The 20412-nt window shown below is 40.3% G+C and overlaps 1 protein-coding gene across 1 annotated transcript in view; it reads right to left on the bottom strand.

The window, feature by feature from the left end:
• The window catches only part of LOC112105858 (centrosome-associated protein 350-like), a 160742-nt gene that overhangs the window by 31674 nt on the left and 108656 nt on the right, over window positions 1–20412 (bottom strand). Inside the window, exons 27-30 of the mRNA XM_026655416.1 lie at window positions 18631–18788; window positions 4333–4532; window positions 1854–2065; window positions 407–551 (exon numbers count right to left, since the gene is read on the bottom strand). Of these exons, the coding sequence (XP_026511201.1) occupies window positions 407–551; window positions 1854–2065; window positions 4333–4532; window positions 18631–18788 (715 nt within the window). The remainder of the gene's footprint in view (window positions 1–406; window positions 552–1853; window positions 2066–4332; window positions 4533–18630; window positions 18789–20412) is intronic.

Raw genomic sequence — 20412 nt, 5'->3', positions numbered from 1 at the left:
GTAACATCGGCTTCATTAAAAGTGAACTGATGAATAAAACAACATGTTTAAGATCTCATTCATATCAGTGGGCGTGCGTGTTTAAGTACACAAACTCAATATGGTTTAAAACAAAGAATCTGAAAGATCATTTCCTCCAACTTCTAAGACCAGATTTTCAGGCTCTGTATTGCTTCTAGAACAGTTAATGACATCACAATTTAGGAAACTTTGTTCATTGCTGTACGCTGAAGTGATCAACTTTAATATAAAAACCCTCCCACAGAATCCTGAAGTCACTGCAATTTCAAATATTTTCAGTTTACTTAATTAGATTTATGAGTTAATTTACTGGGTTGCAAAAACAAAGAATATGAGAAATGAATTTAAACACAAGACAATGTATTCTTGATATCTTCAATCTTACCTGACTGTGTCATGGATAAAGACTCATCAGACCAACTGTGGGATACTTGATGGGATTTCACAGGTAAATGCAGCTGCCCTCCAGTTCTGTGGCTTCCTTTGATGGAATCCTGCTTTGACATAGATGTACTGCTTTTGGAAGGAGACTGTTCAAAGACGAAAGAAAAAATAAGTAACTACTTGTGAAGCTTAATTTAAAAGTATGAGATCACTGTCAACAAGAGTTAATTACAAGTAAGGAAAGTATTCTCTAGTCATAAATCTTTAGCAATAACAAATAGCTAACTACCTATCCAGATACATTAACAAAAGCTTTATCTTTCTCAGTGTATTATGCATCAGAACAAAACTACCTAAAGTAGCAAAAGCTGACATTTATCTTGAGCCTGGACCTCAGTAATTCTGCCTTACATGGTCTAGTTTATTGCTATACAAGAAAACTTGTATGCTTCAGATTAGAATATTTGTTGATGCAACCACACTTTTGTAAAAACTGCTGCCAAATATACCTGCTAAACTGAAAGGACATCTCTCAATATGAGGAAGTGCAAGGCATTACCCTACATCAACCACCACAACACGGGCTCAACTTCCAGCCAGGCAAAACTTCTCTTAAGGGCAGATTCTCTTCCAGATATCTATTTACAGCACTAACAGTATGCTTGTCACATCCCTTTTACCCAGACAGAATACAACCTTTGGCACATTAGATGTTATACTGCTCTAGCTCTTCAGCTGCACATTCTAAATGGACTTTCCCAGAGGAAAAAGTGTTTGTAAAACTCAATGAAAGTCGAGATGAGCAGTGTCTCCACAGACAGTGACTGACACAGCATCTTTAGCCTCACAGCTTCATCCAGGTATAAAGCCCAGATAACAAGAATTACCATGATGCAACTTACAAAGTCAAGCAGACATAATACTTTGAACAGAGTAGAAAGCCAGAATTATCTAGCAAGCTGGCATTTTATGTTGTAACCTGCAAGACTATGTGTGAGGCACAGCTGTATTCCTGATTCTATGGAATACCCACAAACACTTTATAATGCATTACTCAAATCAAAATCATAGTATTAGCTTCCTGTGCCTGATATAATCGTGAGAAACTATCATCCATCCAAACCACACTGGTATGCTGGGCTAGCATTCCACTGATTATGCTGCGTAGCCCCACTGGCACATTCAAAATCTGTTGTAAGTCTGCACACAAGTTAAAAAGGCTTAACTGACCCCATTCCCAAACAATTTTTTCCCCTAATGGTTTTAAAGAAAGTATGTGAGTGCAATATTTAGTGACACCCTCAGATATAGCATTACAGCTACGAAAACAGTTTAATCTCTGTGTAGAAAGCTTTAAATGGCTACTAGAAAGTTTATTTTCTACTTCTCTTCTGATGGTTCTTTACTAGTACTAGAACATGTAAGTGTAAAGGATAAAGTTCACTCACAAGCTTGCCTGGCGAGGTAGCAGACTCTAGATCCTGTGAGTAAACCATTTCTTCAGTAAGTGTACTATGATCTGGGCTTACTGGCTTCCCTTGGTCCACAGCCTCTGATTGGACAGGTTCACCAGCTGGACTGCCTAGTTCTTCTGGGACAGAGCTTTCACTGTTTACACGAGTATAGGAAAGCAATGGAGACTCCTCTTCACTGGCTGTTTCTGAAATGAGATAGTGGAGGTAAAAGAGAGCACACAGTATAGTCAGCCAAGCAAGAACTTGCACTATTTACATGCATCTAAGGTAGTTTTGATTACTGCATTTGATCAAACAAAATCAGTCACAAGCTGTGTTTAAATGCCAGATTGTACAGTAAAGAAACAAGGTGGGTGAGGTAATATTTGCACCAATTTCTGTTGATGAAAGACAAGCTTTCAAGTTTACACCATTCTGATTGCATAGTGTTACTTCACATTATATGGTATTGAATTGTTTAACAAGGAGATATTTAATTAAGGAATTTCAATAAAACAAAATGCCAAATGTTAGTAGTGGCTGCTGGATGCCTAAAACAAAGGGATTTCAGCATATTCTAAATTAACATTTTCCAAACTCTGGTTCTTGAACATCTTCCAACATCCCCCAAACTATTCAATTACAACCCTCAGCAGTCACGGAGGTAGTGAAGTCAACTGCCAGAGACCAATGCTGGAGCATGGAATCTGCCTATGGAAATAATTCCTCACCCCTCAACAATATTGCATGGTTAGCTGTGATTGGTTGAAAACCAAATCCTGAGTTCAAAATTCTATGCTTCCCCTGAAACAGTTGTGGACAAACCTAAAACAGGGGAAACAGTGGGAAAATGCTTCTTGCACTATTTTAGATATTATGATTTCATCAACTCTTGGCAGATGACAGACAGAATCCAGAAATCAGGACTGAGTTATAAAATTCCTGTTTTCTAACTTTTATAGGATATAGAGTACTATTGAAAAAAGCCTTAGAAAACTACTCAATACTGGGGCAGAGGCTGGGGAAAGGAATCACCTTAGTCCATTCTCCAGGCTGACTGTGCTCCAACCCTGGTAGGTAGATAAAATTAGTGGACGGAATACAAATACATTTACTTTTTACATTCAACACATTGGAGTTTTTGTTCACTAAAACTTTATATTTCACCATTCTTTTTTAATTGTCATACAGCTGTGTGACGTTCAAGTGGGAGTTTGCAATGACAAGTGAAAATGACCATAACACTGAACTGCCTCATAGATTCGAAAGATGTACTTTATTTGGTGAGGGGAGAAAGGAAAATTAAGATCCTCTGGGACAATCCTTGAAGATACCAGTATTTTCTTCACTTAGACTCCCTGCCCTCTATACCTCATGCTGAAGCTACAAACTGCCATAGGAAGACTGAACGAGACTCATTTTGGGAGCTGCATCGAAGCAAGTTTATTTTGCATACAGAAGAACCTTTCATACAAACTGCATCCAAAAATACTTTAGTAATGTATAGTTGCAGAGTTAATAAAATAGCAAGAGAAAATAAAAGTCAAAGGCAGGGAAGATAAACAGCTTTTCACTGATCTGAAATACAAATTGTGAGGCAGGAGAAGGCTCCCTCTGATGGCAGGAATCGCAATGGTAGTAAGATGGCTGGTAGGGAGATAGAAGAGAACAGTACTGAAGTGGAAAGGGGATTTCAGAGGGAATGTCTGTGAGGCAGGCTAGGTGAAAGACCATGGTATTTGTGTTTTAAAAATAAAAAAATAAAATTTAAACTGGATCCTGAAATATATGAATGATGTGGCCACGCTTCTCTGTACACACGAGATGACAGGCAATGGACAGTGGCATTGTACAAATACTAAAGTTTGGAGAGCTGGTACCTGGAGCCAATAGAGTTGCAGCAGTTAAGGCAAAAAGACAAAGGTCTGGATTAGCACAACAGAGACAAAGAGAGGCACTGAGACACATGGATAAAGTTGCAGAGGCGGTTTCAGGTGTATTTCAAGATATAACATGTAGACTATAAAGAAGGGTACAGCATCAAAGATGTCACCAAGATAAGGCTACTGGAGGCCAAAAGCTTTGAGTTGAGGAGAAGATGGAGCGGCGCTTGAGAAAGCTCGTCTTGTATAAGAGAAGCAATTCTATCAGAGGTATTTAGCTCTGGAAAGTTGAAACAAAGCAACACATTTACTTGGTCAATGCAAGAAGTGAGGGTGAACAAAGTCATTAAAGATATACTGTTGAATATTAACGTAAAAGTGGTAGCTAAGGTTAAAGATGATAAGAGGTAGAAGATAATAAAGAGCAGAGGACAGAACACAATTCTGTGTCCAGAGAGGAACAATCACCACCACACATCAAGAAAATACAAAAATATGAGCTTACCAGAGGCTAATAGTTTATGATATGCTATGTTTTGCCCCAGTCATTATTTGCACTGGGTCACTCTTTGAGCAGGACATGGTTTTACCTTTGGGTTCAGCTCTCTGGTCCCCCAGTTCCTTCTTGGCTGTTTTTGTTTTGAGTCTCTCTTTGTCCCAAGCAGCTAAGGCTTGTTTCTCCATCCGACGTATCTCTGCTTCCTCTGCATCTAGACGGCGCTTCCACTCCAGCAGTTCTTCAGCATGTTGTCGCCGCTGCATCAGCTTCTGTTCTCGCTTAGTCAGGAACCTGATAACCATATCAGAAGACAATGGGAAAACAGTCTACCACAGCCAAAAGACCCAATGGCAAGATGCTCTATCATCACAATGTATAGACTTGTATAAATAGAAGTAATTTTCTAAGACAATATCAATGTTGTGACGTTCCATAGATCTCCAAAAAACTATATAATAAAAGGAGGCAAGTGACTTATTGTTACTACTCTGTAGGACTTATTGCTGTTCATTGACAAATTATGTAGAACAGCACAGAAAAAAAATCAGAAGCGTAACAGGTATCTTCCAATTCACATCTTTCCGCACATTTCCTTTCTATAAGAAGTGGGCAAGTCTTTAATGTAAAAACTATGATGGCAAATTCTTAATGTACTAAGAGGCCCACCGTTTTGAATTTTTTAAATGCTTGTTCCCTTCAAAGAGGTTTCAAGCTTGACCTAGTACCAGGCCCACTAAGCAGAAAGCCAACAAAGACATAATTAAGTTCTGGTCACTTAGGATAACTCTGAGGCCCAGCTTTTATAATACAGTATGATAAGCAGATCACTAATCTGGAGGGAGCTAATCACCTATAAATTTTGAGGATTTTAAATACTGTAGTTATACATAGAAGGGTTACTCACCAGTAACCAATTTGAACAGATTGTCTGTAGTGGTCCCCACTCCTGGGCATGCAAAAAGGCTGTTGGCATTAAATCAGAAAGAACCCTCTAGAAAATAGTGACCATTGGGATCGTGAGCATTCTTTTTCAAGGATTCCAACATTCTCCCAACTGTCCTCACTGGTATAGAAGATACTGCAATCCTAAATGTCTCAAGTTCTTTCCAAATACACAAGCAACCATAAGAAGAGAGCATATGGTTCCATACTGACAATCCACTTGAAGAATTATAGGTACTGATAAGTAACCCTTCTTTTAATATTGTCTGTCTGGATCCCTGCTCTTGGAAATGGTCTTCGCATGCTTTCTTCCTTCAGTTAACCACATGGAAGCTCCAAAATAAAAATTAGATTTTCTGAATAATTATATGAAGATATATTTTCAGAAGCCATCAGACATCCAGGGTGTGCCACAGCTTCTCTTTCCTGCATTGTGAAATGGAGGTAGAAGGAAGGTAGAACTATATCTTGGGCTCTGTGGAACACTGACCACCTTTGAAGGGGATGAATTTCTCCTCGATTCTCGGTATTATTTTGTCCTTGGGGACATATTTATAATTCACACGTAAAGTACTCAGAATCTCTTATACTTGGCATGGAGATGTGATTGGTATCATTAAACACACTAAGACTAAATCAGTATAGAGAAACTTAGTTTAATTGCTCAAAGGGATGTGAAATGAGGGGTTTTCAGATTAAATTGAGACTCCATGTTGGACATATTAACCTCTTTGGAGGTCTGAGCTTCTTCAGTACTTTGGAAAAAATATGATATGATACATGTTGCTGGCCTACAAGTGATCCCTCTACCTGGCAGCAAATAACTGAATTTAGGGCCTATGTATATACCTTTAAAGTCCTAGTACAAAACAGCTGGATAGGGCATCTTGAGGGAACTGTAATTGACAATACTTGGATCACCATGGAGTCCACATTTGTTTCTTCACCAAGACTGTTTAACCTTTTATTCCCTGTTTTCAATTATGCATGTCATAGCCATTCCAGTTAGTCAAGTAGGTCCTTGACCCAGAAACTCTGACCAATTAGGTGACAATGACCTCATTACGATAACTACCTCTGTCTTGCTTCATTCAGCAGCCAGGCTGATGCGTTTCAAATTCCCAGTTCTTTGTGGCTGACTGGATTCCAGAAGTACAAGTCCAGTTGTCATAACAGTCAAAAGGTAGTTAGGTAAATGTATGAGCAGTGAAAACCAGAGTCTCATCTTCCAATGGGGTGCTAGAACACTTCCATACCAGCATCCATTTCCTGGACACCATGATTAGCTTAAATAATGGAACCCTACAAACGACTATACACAAGAAACCCACTGATCACCACACTTACCTCCACAGATCCAGCAACCATTCCAGACACACCAAATAATGTGTTATTTACTAGGCACTCAGATATCACATAATTTGCTCCAAAGAAAAAGTCCAAGATGCACACCTAAACACATTTAAAGTGGCCTTCACTAAACAAGGACACTCCACCAGAGAAGTAGATCACATCATGGAAAGGGCCACCCAAATACACTGGGAGAACCTGTTTCAATACAGAAAAGAAAAAAACCCTGGCCGCACACCCCTAGTTGTTACTTACCACCCCACACTGAAACTCTTATGGGGTATCATCAAACAATTACAACCCATATTTGATAGGGACTACATCCTGAAAGAAATCCTTCCTGAACCCCCTTCTTCTGGCCTTCAAACAACCCACCAACCTTGCCCAGATCATCAGAAACATGCGCCCCATAGACCAGTACACGCCAACTCAAAGCGGCACCAGACCCTGCCAGAACAAGATGCAAAACCTCCAGACATATCTCCACTGTTATGATGATTAATATCCCTCACAACACATACTCAAGATTCATGGGTCCTACATATGTTTATCACATGTGGTGTACTTTATCCAGTGCATCTAATGCCTCATTAACAACTAAGTGGGTGAAACCAGACAATCACTGCACTCTTGAATGAGCTCAGATAGAAAAATGACAGAAGACGACAAAAATATATCATATCATCCATGGGGGAACATTTTTCACACAGCGATCACTCCTAAGGTGATTTTTCAGTACTTGTCCTCAAGGGAAACCTGCACAATACCTCCAAAAGGCAAGCCTGGAAACTTACATTCATAACTCTGCTAGCTACCAAAAACCATGCACTTAACAGGGACACTGGTTTTATGACTCATTACAACTATTTATAACACTGCACTGTTTGCTATCCTTAATTGCCCATTTTAAACCCTTTATGCATAACAATCTAACCCCCAATAACCCACTTCATTTCAAGCGATGACCTTCAACACACTTATCCCTTCTGCTTAACTTGTATTTAGCTAAGACATTCTGTTTCCATCCCTCAGACCTGAGGTAGAGCTCTGTTTAGCTCGAGAGCTTATATCTTCCACGAACAGAAGTTGGTCGAATAAAAGATATTATATCACGTATGTTGTCTCTAATATTCTGGGACCAATAAGGCTACAAGACGACTGCAAACAATGGGGTGCCACTAAGATTATGTTCTCTGGCTCTCTATTTTCTGAATCATTTTTATTAGAAGGGGCACAGAAGGGAAGGTGTATAAAAACAGACCCTTTGGGCACTGCTGTGACAGGCATCTGTGGCAATCGCCTTTGAATAAAGTCAAGTATCAGGGGGTAGCCGTGTTAGTCTGTATCCACAAAAACAACAAGGAGTCTGGTGGCACCTTAAAGACTAAGATTTATTTGGGCATAAGCTTTCATGGGTAAAAAACCACTTCTTCAGATGCATGGAGTGAAAATTACAGATGCAGACATTATATAATGACACATGAAGAGAAGGGAGTTACCTCACAAGTGGAGAACCAGTGTTGACAGGGCCAATTCGATCAGGGTGGATGTAATCCACTCCCAATAATAGATGAGGAGGTGTCAATTCCAGGAGAGGCAAAGCTGCTTTTGTAATGAGCCAGCCACTCCCAGTCCCTATTCAAATTAATGATGTTAAATTTGCAAATGAATTTTAGTTCTGCTGTTTCTCTTTGAAGTCTGTTTCTGAACTTTTTTTGTTCAAGTATAGCTACTTTTAAATCTGTTATAGAATGTCCAGGAAGACTGAAGTGTTTTCATACTGGCTTTTGTATGTTACCATTCCTGATGTCCGATTTGTGTCCATTTACTCTTTTACGTAGGGACTGTCCGGTTTGGCCAATGTACATGGCAGAGGGGCATTGCTGGCACATGATGGCATATATAACATTAGTAGACGTGCAGGTGAATGAGCCTCTGATGGTGTGGCTGATGTGGTTGGGTTCTCTGATGGTGTTGCTAGAGTAGATTGCTAGAGTAGATATAGAGACAGAGTAGGTAACGAGGTTTGCTACAGGGATTGGTTCCTGGGTTAGTGTTTCTGTGGTGTGGTGTGTAGTTGCTGGTGAGTATTTGCTTCAGGTTGGGGGGCTGTCTGTAAGCGAGGAATGGCCTGCTTCCCAAGGTCTGTGAGAGTGAGGGATCGTTTTCCACGATAGGTTGTAGATCGTTGATAATGTGCTGGAGAGATTTTAGCTGGGGGCTGTACGAGATGGCCAGTGGTGTTCTGTTATTTTCCTTGTTGGGGTTGTCCTGTAGTAGGTGATTTCTGGGTACCCATCTCGCTCTGTCAATCTGTTTCCTCACTTCCCCAAGTGGGTATTGTAGTTTTAAGAATGCTTGATAAAGATCTTGTAGGTGTTTGTCTCTGTCTGAGGGATTGGAGCAAATTTGGTTGTATCTTAGGGCGTGGCTGTAGACAATGGATCGTGTGATGTGTCCTGAATGGAAACTGGAGGCATGTAGGTAAGTATAGTGGTCAGTAGGTTTCTGGTATAGGGTGGTGTTTATGTGACCATCACTTATTAGCACTGTAGTGTCCAGGAAGTGAATCTCTTGTGTTGACTGGATCAAGCTAAGGTTGATGGTGGTGTGGAAATCATTGAAATCCAGGTGGAATTCTTCAAGAGCCTCCTTCCCGTGGGTCCATATGATGAAGATGTCATCAATGTAGCGCAAGTAGAAGAGGGGCACTAGGGGACGAGAGCTGAGGAAGCGTTGTTCTAAGTCAGCCATAAAAATGTTGGCATACTGTGGGGCCATGCGGGTACCCATAGCAGTGCCACTGACTTGAAGGTATAAGTTGTCCCCAAATCTGAAATGGTTGTGGGTGAGGACAAAGTCACAAAGCTCATCCACCAGGTGCGCTGTAGCCTCATCAAGAATACTGTTCCTGACAGCTTGTAGTCCATCCTCATGAGGAATACTGGCGTAAAGAGCTTCTACATCCATGGTGGCCAGGATAGTGTTTTCAGGAAGATCACCAATGCATTGCAGTTTCCTCAGGAAGTCGGTGGTGTCTCGAAGAAAGCTAGGAGTACTGGTAGCGTAGGGTCTGAGGAGAGAGTCCAAATAGCCAGATAATCCTGCTGTAAGAGTGCTGATGCCTGAGATGATGGGGCATCCAGGATTTCCAGGTTTATGGATCTTGGGTAGCAGATAGAATACCCCTGGTCAGGGCTCTGTGGGGGTGTCCGTGTAGATTTGTTCCCGTGCTGTAGCAGGGAGTTTCTTGAGCAGATGGTATATTTTCTTTTGGTACTCCTCAGTGGGATCAGAGGATAGTGGCCTGTAGAATGTGGTGTTGGAGAGTTTCCTGGCAGCCTCCTGTTCATAATCCGACCTGTTCATTATGACTACAGCACCTCCTTTGTCAGTCCCTTTGATTACATTGGCCAAACAGGATAGTCCCTACGTAAAAGAATAAATGGACACAAATCGGACATCAGGAATGGTAACATACAAAAGCCAGTAGGAGAACACTTCAATCTTCCTGGACATTCTATAACAGATTTAAAAGTAGCTATACTTGAACAAAAAAAGTTCAGAAACAGACTTCAAAGAGAAACAGCAGAACTAAAATTCATTTGCAAATTTAACACCATTAATTTGCGCTTGAATAGGGACTGGGAGTGGCTGGCCCATTACAAAAGCAGCTTTGCCTCTCCTGGAATTGACACGTCCTCATCTATTATTGGAAGTGGATTACATTCACCCTGATCGAATTGGCCCTGTCAACACTGGTTCTCCACTTGTGGGGTAACTCCCTTCTCTTCATGTGTCATTATATAATGCCTGCAACTGTAATTTTCACTCCATGCATCTGAAGAAGTGGTTTTTTACCCATGAAAGCTTATGCCCAAATAAATCTGTTAGTCTTTAAGGTGCCACCGGACTCCTTGTTGTTTTTTTGAATAAAGTGTTACCTTGCTGCTGCTACAAAACAGACTGATGTGTTAAGAGTCAATGAGCATATTATCGATTGGAACACAGCAGGATTCAGAGATAATTTTCCTGGTACAAGGTCTTCAGATTTAAAGCCAATCACATAAATGATCAGCTAAACTGGACAGCCAGCTGGTTACTAGATTGCAAAAAGTTCCTCTGACCCCCATGGAACAGGATGAAGCTCAACTCCTTCAGCCCACCCTAGTCTGTTTAGGTAGGCCATAGAGGTGACATTTGCTATCTTTTTCCAATTAAATAAGACAGTTACTTCCCAGTATATTTTAGTAACTGGTAAGAAAAGATTGGTAAGAAGCATAGAGTGGAATAAGATAGCGTAATCTTTTTGAAACCAACCTCAAACACCCATCTGTCTGAGGTAATTCCAACTCTATGATTCATGAAAAATAAAGAAAGAAGTTGGTTCCCTAAGCAGAAAGGAAAATAACCTGCCACATTTATTATCTTAAGGCTCTTGTATGCATATTAAATTTGCTGCCTCAAAAAACATACCTAGATGAGGGGTTGCCAAACTATATGGCTCATGTACCATGGGTAGTATGTGAGCTTGATATTCCGTCCATTCACTTCATACATTTTTTTTTAAATTGGTGGTACATGAACCAATAAGCTTTGGGAGCCACTGGGACAGACCACCAAGCTGTAGATAAGTTCCTTTATCTCTGCTAACTAAAGTTTTTTCTGCTAGAATGACAGTTTCTGATGGTGGTTTCTCGAAGTGTTCAGATGATTGCTCTGCTGCACCTGGATACTGGAAAGTTAGCTTTTTCCTGTAGGAGGATCAATCCAGTCAAAAATTTCCAAGAAGACCTAGAATCTCTCTCTCTTCCATTATATAATCTGTCTTCTCATTAAATATGTGGAGAGGCCTCAAAAGGAAGGTATTTCTACTTGATAGAACATCTTGTGGAATGTCTGGGCTCCTTAGACATAATTCATTGCTAAGTCACTGCCATGACTACCAAGTGAGTTGTATCTAAGGAATCAAGCCACATGAGAGGCATGCTTTGGCTCCTTTTGATCTTCAGGCATAACCTACCCTGGCTTCTTTTTTCAACTATTTTGGAAGCCGGTCCATTAATAGGAGAAGTCTGTCCCAGGCAAGAAATTGTACTGTTCCAATATCACTTGATGAATCCTTATTCTCTTCTGAAGCACAGCAGAGAAATACAATTATTTCCCCAACATTCTGATCATGATGGGTTAACCCTTCTTTGCTTTGTTTTCTTATTAACTGCCACAAGAAGAGTTCTGGGATTTGGTGATTATCAGCAGGGTTAAATATCTGTGGGATAGAGGTGGATGATAGTTAGAGGATCTCAGAAGGAATAAGGGGATAGTTGCTGTGTTCTGCTGGAGCTGAATGATAGTAAACAAGTGGTGAGATGACATTCCATGAATTATCCAAATTTAAATATACAACTCCTCTGCCATTCTGCTCAATAACTCCTGAAACTTCCTAAAGTCATCAAATGGAGACATAAAAGGATGGTATGTATGCACAGACTCATCAGTTGAAGAGGAGGAAGCAGCAGATACTTGAATGATTATTCTCTATTTCTTCTTTCTCCTCCACTGAGGGGAAAAGGATTGAGATTGTTGGGCTAACAGGTCCAAGGCCATGTGGATCTCTTATGGTTATTTCAGAAGGATTTTGCATAGATGCCTGATAGGTTTGAGAACCCTGGAGCAGACCTTAAACTGCATCCTAGCTTGATCTTCATAGAGGCCAAAGCCTCCATAACTTATTTCAGGAATCTATAAAGGACCAAGAGAAACATCATGTGTCTTCTCCTCTTCCTTCCAAGAGAGGGAATAGTGGTATCTCAGCCTAGTGAGCACTCTTGTCCTTGAGGCATTCTTGAACCCAGTGATTTCTCAGAGTTGGACTTCTAGGCATCTTTAGACTCTGAAGATGTTCCAGACTCCTATTAATTAATACATTTAAGCTAAAATCAGATTAGCCTGTCGGACTTTCTTCAACATACATAGGTGGAACTCCCACTCTGAGTATTTTGGGAGGGGAAGTGGAGGAAATCTGCATAAAGCATATACCTCTGTGGGGAGTATCACTCACTCAGGAACTGGATACACTGGTCTGAATACAAAAATCTTTGCTTCATACAATGTACATTACTTCAACCTCAGATTCTTTTCAGCCACTATGACAATGGAAATAAACGGAATCAAAAGAGCAGGAGCTGACAAAACCGCGCCTACTGTATCAACTCATGGATCCAAAGAATGACATGGAAAACCAATTAACCTGCCATAAAAATTAACAGCTACACAAACATTAACTATTTATGATGACACTAGCTGAACAAGCCAAAGAAGCCCAGAGAGAACAAGGGATCTGACCTTCAATCTACAGTGGTAAGAAAAAAGAAAGGGATGGGTGGGAACTGTAGTTCCTTTTACAACCTAGGGGATTCAATGGTCCGAACCACAAGAGAATACGCATACAACCTCAATATTTGCTATATTCTAAAGTGTTCCAATGTAACACCAGGCGCGCACATGCATCCTATAGAGCAGGGATCTCTACAGAAAATAATCCAATGAAAACTCTAATACATACTGGGCAAGAGGGGGAGAGAAAGGCATTCACACCACACCATTACTATTTTCAAAGGCTAACTGTGCTAATGCTGTATTTTTTAACTCATCAGTTCTGAAAGGTTAATAGAAACCATTGAATAAGGAAAACTTATTTGTGCAGTTTAAAAGGTTAAATGTGGTGCTCTCTCCAAACACTGATGCAATAACTAAATAGAAGCTGAGGTGTACAGACTTGAACCCCAGAGCTAGATAAAGTTTTCAATTACTGCTCCATTGCAGCAGCTCGATAATAAGCAGTCCATTTCGTGTTCTTACCTACCGCTCAGGAAAATATATTCAGCAATAGCAGATTAATTTGGAAACAGTGAGGAAAGTCTGTTGGAATTCCACTCTGATGAGGAGCCTCCCCTCCTGGCTGTTTAGGAATGAACAGAGCATGCTCTATCAAAGAGTACACCACTGAAAAAGGTGCAGTTACCTGACCAATTGGTTGTAGATATACAGCTGGAATTTGGGATGGAGGTTGGGAAAACAGACACTGAGAGAGGCCCAGTGGTGAGACGTAAAGACAGAGAAGAAGTAGTGAACAGGAGAGCAGTGTCTACAAAATAAGGAGGAAGATTTTAAAACCAAGATATCAAAAAGACAGAAAGAACTAGAAAAGGAGAGCAGCTAACAAAGAATTTTAAAAATGTGTTAACATTACATGGATTACATCACCTCGTCTTAAACAGAAAAATTGTATGTTGTCACTCCAAAGGCAACAGAACATAACTACTTCTATGCATAAAATGTAACAGTTGATTCTGTCAATTAAATGCAAGCTTCTTTTCATATTGTTATCTAGGTTAATTTCCCCCCTAGATTTTGTTAATAATTTTGTTGCTTGTGTACAAGCTTCCATTTACAGTTCTGTGCACACACCTCAATCCTGGGTCTTTAGCACCTCCTGCTATTCCAGTCCTCAGTAGAGGACTTGCTTGTTTTATGATATGGACAATGGTACTAGTCTGAGATCCCTAAACACATTTTCACTTGTAGGTTCAAACATGAATCAGACAATTTTTCCAAAGGTAAATGCCACTGATCTAATTAGCAGCACCACCTGGTTCAAAAATAGTGAAGAGATTCAGAAAAATAGCCTGAAATGTTCACTGGTACATCTGTTTCTAGCTGGAATGCAAATGTTGCCATTTTTCATTCTCAGCAAAGTACTAACTTGGTCTCACATTTTTCAGGTTTACACACTGCCTGTTTCACTTAAAAGTACTAGAGTGCAACAAAATTGCATCCATATTACAAAATTCCTGAAGCTAGTTGGATGATAATACTTAAAATATAGTGTTGCCCCCACAAGTTATTCAGAGGAAAAAGCCATGCTACAGATAGCTCACTATTATAGTGCAAGGTAAGAAACATGTTAAGATAAAGCAAAAGATTAGGTTAGTTCCTCTATTTCCTATGGTGCATGGATGATTATTGTTGAAGCTGCATATGCAAAGGACACAAGGGGAAAAAAAGTGTTAATTCTCTTTGACAGAGCATGCTCCTGTTCACATGCATACTACAAGGATTAAGACAGAACTCTTTTTCTCTTCCCTTCTTAGCAGAAGATAGGTATTGAAGCTGTCACAGAAGTGAGAAGAATCTCTCCTTCGCCACAGAGTACAGCAAGTCCAGCATTCTTTTACAGTCTGAAGTATAACAGGCTTTTAAAGCCCTCTTCCTCCCCAGTTTGCTTTTAGTTAATTCTTATCATTCAGTTTCTTTCCTGCACCTTATGCAATTAGACTAATTCAATATTAGTTCTCTTTCAAGGGATGGCTTTCCCTTTCCCACCTGCAAAAATTCTGCCAATACTGTCTTGCTGTACTGCTTTGATTTAACAGTATTCTTTGCTACATCCTCGGGAGAACACTGCAGTCTGCAATGCTGGTTTTTATGAACAAACATACAGTTTCAGAGCCATGTAGCAAAATATTAATTATGTAAAAAAATAATCCATTTTGCATTATTTGGCAAAAATAAAAGTTTAATTTAAGTTTAAAGAAAGTGCTACTCCGCCCTAAACTTCTACCAAACACATACATAATCCACAACATAAGTAGTAATGAGATAACATTGGAACGATACATTAAACCACACAAAGGCACAATTTCCATTCTTACTGCTCAGAGCAGCGATAAAGGAGGGCAACTATTCTGTTAGCCAGTCTTGAAAATTCTACTGAACTAGGGCAATTGTTTTGACTGGCACCTAAAATATCATTAGGCCTTTTCCTATCATCTTAAAGGTGTAACGTACTGTGTGCCAAGGCTGAAGATTTTATAACAATTTTATAAGATTGCAATGGGGGTAGTTATCTGCCAGTAACTAACTCTCTTTTTCTGTAAAGATAAGCATTATTTAATGATCTACACTCCTGGAGAAAGAAGAGAGATGTCTAGTACAATACAAGATGAAAATTAAATATTACCAAAAAAAATATTGGCATAAAAATACTTCAATTAAAAAGTGTATCAGTCACCTATGATACTTCCTATAGAGCTACTGTGTTATCAAGGTATGTAGGTACAATTTCAAAATTCAAGAACTGTGAACCAATTCTGAATTATGGCATCTGTTGCCACTGGAAATTTTATTCTTCTGATCAATCTGTCTGATTCTTAACCTTGAAGACTCAAAGACCTTCTTTTGTTCTGAGGAGAAAGTAGATTCAGGAGAAAAACCCTTTCTTTTTGGAGAACTCTGGAATCCATTATTTCCCATAAAAAGGATGCCCCCCCCCCCCCTTCTAAAAGGATTTGTCTATGTTAGGGCATATTTCAATCTCAACCATTCTTGTATAAAGATGGTCTTGGTTCAGCATGACTAACGTGGGAGGCACAGATCCTTAAGACTTCATAGTCAGTGTCTCAGTTGTCCTGAATGCTGTTTCTTCTTTAAAGAAGAGAACTGAAGTCTCAGGGCACTCAAAACTAATCAGTGGAGTCTGGGTCAGAAGACTTCCTTTTAGACCGGGGTGGGCAAACTTTTTGGCCTGAGGGCCACATCTGGGTATGGAAACTGTATGGCAGGCCATGAATGCTCACAAAATTGGGGGTTGGGGTGCGGGAGGGGGTGAGGGCTCCAGCTGGGGGTGTGGGCTCTGGGGTGGGGCCAGAAATGAGGAGTTCAGGGTGCGGGAGGGGGCTCCTGGCTGGGGGGAGGGAGGGGGAGGACTCTGGCTGGGGGGGAGGGCTGGAAATGAGGGTTTGGGGGTGCATGGGGGTGCTCCGGGCTGGGACCAAGGGGTTCAGAGGGTGGGAGGGGGATCAGCGCTGGGGCAGGGGGTTAGGGTGTAGGAGAGGGTCAGGGGTGCAGGCTCCGGGCGGTGCTTACCTCAAGCAGCTCCGAGAAGCAGCAATATGCTCCCCCCACCCCCGGCTGCTATGAGGAAGCATGGCCAGGCGGCTCTGCACTCTGCCTTGTCTGCAGGCGCCACCCCTGCAGCTCCCATTGGCCACGGTTCCTGGCCAATGGGAGTTGCGGGGGCGGCGCTTGGGGCAGGGTCACCGTCAGCGTGCAGAGCCCCTTGGTTGCCCCTACGCGTAGGAGCCAGAGGGGGGACATGCCACTGCTTCTCAGAGCCGTGCGGAGTAGGGCAACCCCCGACCCTGTTCCTTGGCTGGAGCTCGAGGGCCAGATTAAAATGTCTGGAGGGCTGGATGCGGTCCCCGGGCTGTAGTTTGCCCACCCCTGTTTTAGACCCAAAGTGGGTAAAGACTGTGAAATCAGATTGACCTTCTGTCATGTTTTTTCCTATTATATGGGCCACATTACTATCTGAGCTTTCATTACCATAGTTACTGAGAATCTAACATTGGGACGACTTATGCCCTTCCCCAGGTATTTTCAAGTATCCAATATGCTAATGAGTCATAGATATCTTGTCATTACAAGATGTGTAACATTTGATTCATGACCTTTTCTCTGGACCCATCATCTTGGGCTACTAGAGACAAAAAGAGAAAAAACAGCAGAAAATCTGCATAATATGGACTAAACTATAATTACCTTAACTAGTAACAAGTTTAAAGCTATTTACAGCAATTATTTTAAGTCTATTAATAGTGGTGACCCATAGTTAAAGGTCAAAAGAGAAGAGCTGAAGGCAGTTAGGGCCACATATTTTTATATGGTAACTTCAAGGTAGTAGTTTAATATCCAAGATTAGTGGACACATGGAATCATAATAGTTAACTTCTTTTAGACGTATGTGGGACTTTTAAAGCAGAACAAGAAACTCTCATATTGAATTGCTTCTGCAGATTTTCAGTGAAGAAGAATTGCATACTTGTATTTTACAAATATCTCATCTGTTCAGATCAGCTTGAGTTTGTCTACAAGCTCTGATGAAATTATCTTTCACGTGCCCTTCAAGTTGCAGTCTTTGGTGGCCTAAACATTTCTGACTTGAAAATGTGATACTTAACCAATGAAATAAAAAAAGGAACTAGTGGTTCTGCAACATTTATATCCTTTAACATATATACTATACAGGCATTACACAAAGGGCATGCCTCAAGGAAAAAATTTACTAACCATGAAGCAATGAATTTGCTCCATCATTACCTTGTATACCAGGAATGTAGAGCCATAGCTAATACCAATCTTTAGGGAATAAGGGTTATTTCACTGTGAAATTTATACCATCCAAAATTCCCTGAAGGAAGTTCTGGATCCGACAGAATCTCTTTATTCATTGTACTGCATCTATTGCCCTCCAATTAGGTTGTATCTCCTTTAAGCATGCATACTGTAAAAGCCATTTATAAAATAAAATAAAATAGGAAACTGAATTTAAATACCCACACCTTTTAGACTGTATTCTGCTTTCCAATAAGTGCCTGTGGCTCACATGTTCTCAATTTTTCTCAGTGTATGGACCACATATTAACAGCAGGATTATCTCATGGAATGCCTGCTGGTTCCTTCATGATCATTCAGACCATCTCCCCTTCCCATTCACGGTCAAACACCACCTCATGCCATCTACAGCAATTGCTTAAGTGAAAAGTAATTTATCTTTAGATGATTTTTAATGCAATTTAGCAGTTAAAAACAAGGAGAACCAGGACCATATGATCAGCTAGCCAGTGATCTGCAAATCAGAATTTGAAGTCAACTAGTGTGCCAGGAGATTTCTGTTAGAATGCAGGGCAAAGATGTACTGTAACATCAGAGCATTATTACATAAATTTCCCCTTTAAAAAGTGAAAGGGATAAAGTGAGATGCCCAAACAGAGGACACAGGAACTGTATCTTAGTAGTCTTAAAGATCTATCTGAACTGAACTGCAGGGGACACTTTCCCAAGTTGTACTCTACTGAACTCAACTCCATTTCAACTCCTCATATAAATTAATGGCATGGTCATTTAAACTTAAGTGCTGCTATAGTAAAAGGGAGCAGCCTTGGCAGTGTCATCTATTGCTACTAAAGCAAAGCATTTACTTATTTTCTGCTACTAGTTTTATTAAAATAAACAAAACTTTTATAAAAATAGTTACTTTTCATCCATTCGGCTACGCATTTTCTTGAGCTTCTGCATGATGCTACTAGTCTCACTACTGGAGATGGAGATTGGGGAAGGGCTGCGGGTCTCTACATCAGTTGGAAGTGGGCTGGAAGCATTGCTCTGCTTTATATCATCCTCACTGCGAACCTCCTACAACAAAAGCAGAACAAAATTAAGAAAAGTATCATGGGCTTGGAGTGAAGAGTGAGAAAATAACTTTTTGAATATTGATCCGCTTTCCTCCTTTCTCCAGCATCAAACACAAAATTTGGCCCTGTAAACAATAGTTATTACCATACCGCTTTAGTCAGGTTAATCCTTGGACCCAAGCAGTCTATCTAGAGTTTATCCTGAGGTTACTAAAACTCAAACACAATGGAATTTTAAGCAATCAGAAAATAAATCCATAAGAAACCTCTACTGAGAAAACTGTAGCGCCAAAAAGAAGGCAGGTAATTCTTTTTATTTAACCTTTTCAAGTTTCTTTTTTATTTTATTAATTTACCCCATATTTATCTCCCACCCAACACCAATCTGACAATACTTTAGAAACTTGAGGCACTAGTTCTTATTGCAGATGCTTGGTAGCTTATTTCATATACTAACAATTTTTAAAATTCAGCATAAATCCCTTCAGTACTCTGCTGCTCTGTAACTTAAGTTCTCCACTGATAGTTTCTTAAATACTGAGTAATCCTTTCCATATTACTAGAATAAAGCCTCATCTTAGATTTTGTAAAGAGTTTAGCATCCGTAAGGTGATCTCTCCTATTTTTCAACCTGGAGAAAGAAACATGCAAGACTAAAGGTCAAGACCTCAAACCATACTACCTACACATTTCAAAGTATTGCGCTTCCACCTCTCTCTCATGTCTTTTTCTCAGTCTTGTTCTCTTCCTCCCTTTGTGGGTAGGATATATTCTATAGCAGGGGTAGGCAACCCATGGCACGCGTGTCAAAAGCAGCCCCGCAAGCTGATTTTCAGTGGCACTCACACTGCCCGGGCCCTGGCCACCGGTCCGGGGAATCTGCATTTTAATTTAATTTTTAAATGAAGCTTCTTAAATATTTTAAAAACCTTATTTACTTTACATAAAACTAGTTTAGTTATATATTATAGACATATAGAAAGAGACCTTCTAAAAACGTTAAAATGTATTACTGGCACGCGAAACCTTAAATTAGAGTGAATAAATGAAGACTCGGCACACCACTTCTGAAAGGTTGCTGACCCCTGTTCTATAGAATCTCGATTCTACATTTTACCTTCCTCAGTCTCTAACAAGGACTTATTTAACAAGTTAACTACATGGGTTTCTTTCTTTCTGAGATGACCATGCCTTCCTTTTGCTTCCTCTTACTCACAGTGAATGCACTCTTTGCATGGTCTGGAAAGTCCAAGAATCCTGCTGCTGCGATAGTCAACAATCCTGTACTGTAACAAGTATGTTCACTTTCCAAAGCGGTCTTTCATCCAGGAAGCACAGCATCTGGTATTGCCCATGATACAGAGGCTTCCCGCCATTTTAGGTCCCTAATCTATTATATCCTGTGCAACTGGAAGACTGAATTAAATCATCTAAAATCACCAGAAAGCTTTAGTCTCTCCAGATTAAACCAGAAATGTATAGTAAGGAAAACTGGTTTTATTAGTCAAGATTTTCAAAAGTGACTTTGGGTACCTCAATTTTTCAGGGCCTAACTTGGGACTCCATAAAACAGCCTGATTTTCAAAGGGCAAAAACTCAGCATTTTCTGAAAATCAGACCCTTTT

Source organism: Terrapene carolina, unplaced genomic scaffold, assembly GCF_002925995.2.
Source record: "Terrapene carolina triunguis isolate 2854851 unplaced genomic scaffold, T_m_triunguis-2.0 Scaffold210, whole genome shotgun sequence".
In the NCBI taxonomy this organism is placed as follows: domain Eukaryota; kingdom Metazoa; phylum Chordata; order Testudines; family Emydidae; genus Terrapene; species Terrapene triunguis.
The sequence above is the reverse complement of the archived record's forward strand: the minus strand, read 5'-3'. Positions and strand labels throughout refer to the sequence as shown.